The 7,454-nt window shown below is 39.0% G+C and overlaps 1 protein-coding gene across 3 annotated transcripts in view; it reads right to left on the bottom strand.

Annotated features, from left to right (window-relative positions):
* Positions 1–3,747: 3,747 nt before the first annotated feature.
* LOC106656552 (forkhead box protein O) overlaps positions 3,748–7,454 on the bottom strand; it is a 38,486-nt gene continuing 34,779 nt past the window's right edge. For all 3 annotated transcript variants that reach the window (XR_002763602.1, XR_002763603.1, XM_023462129.1), the window contains one exon: positions 3,748–7,304. Coding sequence is in view for 1 of the 3 variants with exons in the window: in XM_023462129.1 (XP_023317897.1) it covers positions 7,269–7,304 (36 nt within the window). In the remaining 2 variants the exon portion in view is untranslated. The remainder of the gene's footprint in view (positions 7,305–7,454) is intronic.

Below are 7,454 nucleotides of genomic sequence, written 5' to 3'. Positions count from 1 at the left end.
TAATTTAGAAAAAATTTCACACGCAGCAGCAGCAGCAGCTCTGCTACTGCGGCTCCGCATTATGCATGCGAGCGAGCGAGGGAGGGACGAGGGAAGGTATAGGAAAAGGACGAGGAGAGTCAGTCGCGTGCCTCATTGTCGAAGCTCGCAGCACAGCGGCACATATATAGCTTATATATATATAGATGTACACGACTCGACTGAATAGTCGAGCGGAAAAGATTCGGGGGGCTCTTTCTCGGCTAATTGAATTAAAAGAAAGTCCCGAGACGCGCGCGCGCTCGGGAGAGGGCGAGAGCGAGTCGCTCTCGTCTTGACTCTCTATGGCCAATGCAGCAGCAGCAGCAGCAGCTGTTGGGGCAAAGTTACTTTACGGAAAAATTTACATTTTAAGCGAGAGAGAGAGAGAGAGCAGTGCAGCAGCAGCAGCACATGCGCTTGGTAGTCGTAGTATATAGATATTTAAACAGATATCGGACGCTGGCAAGCCAGAGGGGCCTCTTCTTTTAATCTTGTATCGATTGCATCGTGTGGCTCGTGCGTACGTTCCCGTTGTATACGATGAAAAGCTCTCTTGCAAGCTCTCGCATATATAATATATAGACGAATCACTCGCGGGGCACGGACGAATTGCGCGACGCGACAGGTGGTCTGTGCACTATATAACTATACTGCGCCGCCCTCGGCTGACGAATGATCGATGGAACGCTTAAAAAATAAACGTTTAAATACTCCCCAGCGAACATTTTTTTTTTTTTTTAATAAAGTGCATAATAATGTTGTAAACTGTAATAAAAAGTAAAAAAATGTAAGATTACTAACGACTTCGGACATGTGATACTTTTTTCTACTCTTATTTACTTTTTATTACAGTTTATTACATTTGTTTACCTATAATTAGAGAGATGAAAAACCTATGAATGAGGCTTATTAAAGTTACATGGAAAAACTAAAAAAGTGTAAAAAAACATAAAATTCGGTAATAATAATTTTAAATGATACAATTTGGGACAGCAGCAAGTGATTTTCGTGAAAAAATTGAATTCACTCTAATGCAGCAGAAAGCCTTATAACATCATCATAGATGTACTGGGGAGTACTGAGATGACTGAATTTGGTTTTGTATATTCTGTGGTGGAAAGGGAGAACCGACCAACTCCATTTTTTTCGAAATCGAGTTTATGACGTTAAACATGTACATTTAGTGTCAACTTTGATGTGCAAGTGTCTGAATGGCCGAAAATCGCGTCAATCGCTTGGTACAGAACAATGCCAAACCGATTAAGTCCATTTCATGAGAAACGGTGACCGGTCAAACCGACCAAGTCCACCTCGAACGAGACCCACAACGTGTAATGGAATATACTTTTGTTTAAAATAATAGAAAATAATATTCGGACGACGTGTAAGTATAATTTTCGCGTCATTGGATGCTATACCGGCCTATCGCAGTGCGACAATTGGCTCACTCCGAGGCGCGTCGCGGCCTAGTGATGTGCGGCGTCTCGATTCTCCACTCGACACAATCGTATTGATTAGGAGTTATTTTTTCAAGTCAGAAGATGAATAACACGTAATCAATACAAAACTATGGAGAAATATTCATTTTAAAGTCATCAGTTTCCGCGACCAGTGGACTTGGTCGCACAAACGTTTCCCGGACAAACCGACCAAGTCCATACTTTTTGCTTCGTGCTCACGCTCTAGTGCACCTTTCGATTTCATAGATACATGGCCCAAAAGATACCTCATAGTATGTTAAAATACCATACTTACAGACTTCTAGCCACCTGCGTCTAGCTACGAATTCATACGCAACTTTAAACACGTTTTTCTCGAAAACATGAAAAATGGAGTTGGTCGGTTCTCCCTTTCCACCACAGATATATATATCCATCATAATTTGTCTTATTTATTCATGAAAATTAATACATTTTTTTCACGAAAATCACTTGCTGCGGCCGATGCGATCGCGCGCGGATAGCATATTGAAGAAAATGTAAAAAAGTGTGAAAAATGTGATTTTCTGCTGCCTTTTTTAATGCATTGGCCATGCGAAATCGCTAGTAATTTTACATTTTTTTCCATTTTATTACATTTTACAATTCAATATGATGGTTTTAGTTGCTACTTTTACTTTTTCTTGAAGGAATTTTTTTCCGTCGGGGTTCTCTCTCGCTGTATGGATCGAAGGAACGCGTCTCGAGGATAAGCAGGATTATTTTTGCAAATGACAAATCAGCTTGTGTATATTTTTTCTATACAACCCGTTTATTTAATATATATATATTTATATATTTATATGTTTTTATGTGTAGATATTTTCATATTCTCATATATGTATAATTTTTTTTTATTTATAAATTACACACTCATGTACGGTCGATCGCGTTACTTATATCATCGTCATCATTATCGACATATAAGCGAACGTGAATGCGATGCCGATACGTGTATAACCATAATAATAATATGTTAATTGTAATATCTCTACAAATGTACAAATTCACTTTCTCAACTCTCTCTTTCTCTCTCTCTCTCTCTCTCTCTCTCTCGTTTTCCGATACTCAAGCCGCGCACAGTTAGTCAGTCAGAGTCAATCGCTCGCACGGGTTCTCGGCATTTGCACACACAGCTTACAACCATGGGGTTTAATATCAACTCTCGACCCCTCGTAGTCGCTGCGCGGAACAATAATTGTTAGAGCTTCAACGGTTACGTGACATATACACTTTACTCTCGTGCATCGTTGTGTATTAATATTTATATTTATAATTAACTTTTTCTCGTGCTCACAACTTTCGACGCGGCAATTTTCCCACGCATACACGCATACAGAGTAGTTATATCCCGTAGAAACAACAACAAAAATTCATCAAATGTACACAATAATTGTAAACTTAAATAAAATCATTTTGACGTTATATTTATAATATGACGATACAAATAAATTAAAATATAATTACGTATGAAATAAAATACATACGTAGAGATGAGTCGCACAATGAGAGTTCGGGCAATGGTACCCAGCCAGAGTTCTCTTTTTTTTTCCTCTAACGCCACATACAGAGGTTTGAGTTTTTTTTCGCACGACTCTTCTCCACGTACATACGCATGAACACATTTGCCAAAAATGATTGGATCGGTTAAACGATTAAAGATGAATAACACGGTACATATTAAATGATATACAAATTAATCGCGCGCGGCATCTCATATAATAATAAATGTACATTGCAGCTCGGACGCGATTTTTTTTTATTTGGCATCAGGTCAAGCCAATGGTGTTTGTACGCACACGCAAACTCAAACACACCCATACACGCGAACACATTCACCTAATTCATGCATCATCAACGTGTAACAATTACCCACGACGTTGACGACGACGACGACGACGGCAGCAACGGTAACAACAACAGACCGATCGTCGCCGAAATTCGGATGATACTACTACTACTTCAACTACTCGCACGCAGCAGGCCAAAGGTCACACTCTAATTGCGCTTTGGATCGTCTCTGATCGCTTTTACACGCAGAACATGTTTAATATATAAGAATAATATATACGAAGCGAGACAGAGAGTTCGTTGTCTTATATACGGGTATAATAAAACATCAACGAGGCGCCCGCACACACGCACACCCACGACACTATTGTGTGCAAAAAATTATCTATGATGGGCATGCATGTCTCTACTACAATTGATTCCACAATTTTGCTTCGTTTCATTTTATCTATTTTAATTTTTTTTTTTTTTTTTTTGTTTAGGGCCTTCGTTGAAATCGTTTTCATTCACAGCCGTTTAAGCTTTGCTACAGACATCATGTGTGTGTTATTAATAAATGATGTAAGTGCTCGCGCACAAGTCAAATATTGCGCGCGCTTGCGACGGAAAACTTACAAAAGTCTCTTTCGAGTCTTCAACGCGACGAGAGGGGCTGTGCTACTCCGTACCCACACATACACATACATTATATACATTGATTTTGCACGCCGTGGCTCGTGTCTATATAATACGCAGCCCCTTGTCGAGATCGCCACAAACGTCTTTTACTTTCCTTCGTCGCGCACCGTCGATATATTTATTATTACATACACTGGCAGAGGCTCTCTAAAATCTACGTGAAAGCTCGTACGTCGTTTTTTAATTGATTGCTATGAATATATTAAGATAGTGAAAAGGCGCTCGCAGCTTTTTTTTTTTTTTTAATAATAGAGACGTCTACTACCATTGATGTAATTTGAAATTCAGTCACAATCATTGAGAATTGACAAAGTCTTATATAATTTTGTTACATTTTTTTGATGCTACATTAAGATTATACTTTCTACTTATCGCAGACGTGTGCGCACGAGAGCTTTTTTTTGGCTTTTTTGGGGTAGTCTTCGTTGTGTACGCACTCATTTCAATAATAATAAATATATACGTGTGTGTGTATGTGTGTAAATGTTGTCTTGTGTGTCCGTCTCGTTTATATCTTTTCTTCAGGGCCTAATCGATAAATATTATGTATGGCTCGTTTTAATTCACTACGTTGTGTATAAGCTTATAATAAATGCTAAGTTTAAATATGAGTGTGTACACGTGTATGTGTACGTGTGTCTGTATATATGTCTGTGTGATACGTATAATTTATTTTCTAGGGTAAAATGATGATTGTCTACCGATTGCAGGGAACATTTTTCCCTATAAATAAGTGCTTAACGTTGCCTCACCGGGTAATAGCCAGATTTAACTTGCCTTGATTATTGAATTATCATTGACGATGACGGGTAATCATCGTTTATAGCGAACGCCCCTCTTTTTTCCTCTGCGTTTCCCGCGATCACAATTATTTGTATGTATAAGTATGTATGTATATCGTATGCATTTTCCTATTTCATTTTATGCTATGCGCGTGTGCGTGTCCTAAACGGATATCGTAATGATTCGGATTTCCGGTTATACCAAAGCAAGCGCAAAATTTGACTACTCCGTGCTTTCGCCATGAAACCTTTTATTGTCATCGTATAACAACCCTTATAGCATAAATTAGTTAATAAAACATTTACGTGTATGTGCGCGCGTAATAGTTGATATTGAAGAATGCGTTGCATCGCATCCATCATTTGATCCAGTCATACAAGTACGTACGCTATTTTACGGCATCAATCTTCGAGCATTTTTTGATTTAAACATATTTACATTTTGTGCGCAATAAGAATCTCGAAAAATTTCCGCGTTCACTACGTTTTTTTTACTTTCTTTTGCAAGCTCGAATCCATGTATAAGTATCAATTTTCGATTACATTACGCAAACACAATTTTAACAAGTACTCGCCCGCGGGTCTGCCCTGATGCAAAGCATCTCAATTCTGAATGCATTCGCGCCTCTTTTTAATTCGTTAAAACATCCATTAATACAGCAATATACTTATTTTAATTTACTTTCATAGTGTAACTATTCTCGAGTAAATTTAAGAATTTACAAAAATTCATATGATTTTTTTCGCAGAGATTATTGTCGATTAAAAAGTTGTGTGTGTGTGTGTTTCTTTCGCACATAGGACTTCGATGTAGCGTAATATAATGCATATCTATATTTCATTAGCATCTCGCAATTTCAACGATTGATTCCGCAGAGTAGCATCGTTCACGTAGGTAAAAGTACTTTTGACAAAGTACACACGTCTTTTTTACACACACTCACACACGTGTAGAGGCGCGCAAACGATTTTTTCGAGTATATTCAGCGCACGGCCTCTCTTTTCTGACACAATGGTAAACTTTATTGATTTGTTCACGCACACATGTACCAACAAACTCACACACACGCACACGCACACACACATACGCACCGAAGCGCGCACGCTCGCACACGCATCGTATAGGTATTGACCTTGGCTGAGCGAGATGACTATAAGATTATAGATTTTCGGCCTACTACCGACGCATATGCGTCTGTCGCTCTGCTCGTTAGCTATTTTTCGTATTATATGCAAGTTAAAAAAAGAGAGAAAAGGATAGAACAAAAAATGCCCGCAGTAATGATTTTCACCCAAAAAAAATCATTCCACCTTCTGTGATGGCGATAATTGCATCGTCTTTATATACGTCTGCGACGTGTACAATAAAAAAAATCTTACAAAAACGTAGATGTACGCAAATCAAAAATTGTTCAATGGCATGACCGGTTGTGTCGATTGTACAACGGCAAACAACGCGCGTTCGAACGAAAGATAACTCATCTCGTTTCTCGAGTGCACGACGAAACGTAACTGCTTTTACAATATATAGTAACATGGTATTAATGATTATCTTAAACCATAATATATATAGAATCTCAATTAATAAGGAGCATGATTGTAAACTTAATAATGTAAATCAATGCTTACATGTCTAAATGTAAATATTGCTATGCGATAACGATTTCATCAACAACAATGAAAAAAAGGCAATAATATAATGTATAAGATACACTATAGGTAATAGGTAGACGATATCTAAAAAATTAGGCAATAATCAATAAACATAAAATATAATAATAGTAGTTTGCACGATTCAACATAATTCAGGTAATCTATAATATGTCTATAATAACATAACGTAACATATATTCAGAGTATACGACCTAAATAGCATTAAATAATTCCTACGTAGTGTGAACAGAGTCGACGAACAGAAAAAAAGCGCGCCTATACTACACACACATACACACACGAAAAAGCTACGAACGCAACACAGACACGCACGCACCCTCCTCGCGGAGCAGCAGCGGCCCATCATCTGTGCGATGATGTAGGGCATCGTCGTCCAAATGAAATCGTATTCGGCGTATCATCGGGTTGGAGTACGAGACGATAGCCAAGTCAGCAGCGGTGCGACATCGTACGGATACACGACGCGCTACTCCACTCACATAATATGTATTATAATTTGGCTCGAGCTTACGTATGATACACGTTCGTACTCGCATGTGTACATGGGGGAAGAGAGCAGCAGCCGCAGCAGCAGAGCTTGCGAGGCGAGCGAAGCGCCCGAAAGTAGGCTTCTCGTCTCGCGCCACAGCTGATCGTGATGCTGCCCTTCTCTCTGCACAAATGAATGTGTCCGCTGCTCCCCGTGTGCGTGACGATGCTGCTTGCTATTCCTTCTTCTTCTTCTTTTTTGGCGCGTGATATCGTCGTCTACGTCTACGTCGTCGTCATCAGCGTAGATTCCTGCTGTAGTTGTACGTGTAGCGCTGGCGGCTCAATCTGTTGTCGCGGCTCGTTCGATTTCTTATCACAAATTGTGGCCCCCGCACCATCGGCTGTTCATCTGCAAAAATGTCCGTAGAAAAAAATACGACGAAATTTAGAGTTATGTTCGTTATCGATTGGTTTTAGAAGTATTTATAGTAGCAAAAAAAAAAAAAAAAAAGAAAAAAACGAAAAAAAAGCGCACGAGGCGTTGGTATAGTAACGTAGC

Source organism: Trichogramma pretiosum, unplaced genomic scaffold (assembly GCF_000599845.2).
Source record: "Trichogramma pretiosum strain Unisexual culture from Peru unplaced genomic scaffold, Tpre_2.0 scaffold20, whole genome shotgun sequence".
Classification (NCBI taxonomy): Eukaryota; Metazoa; Arthropoda; class Insecta; order Hymenoptera; family Trichogrammatidae; genus Trichogramma; species Trichogramma pretiosum.
This window is presented reverse-complemented; position numbering and strand designations above follow the sequence as displayed.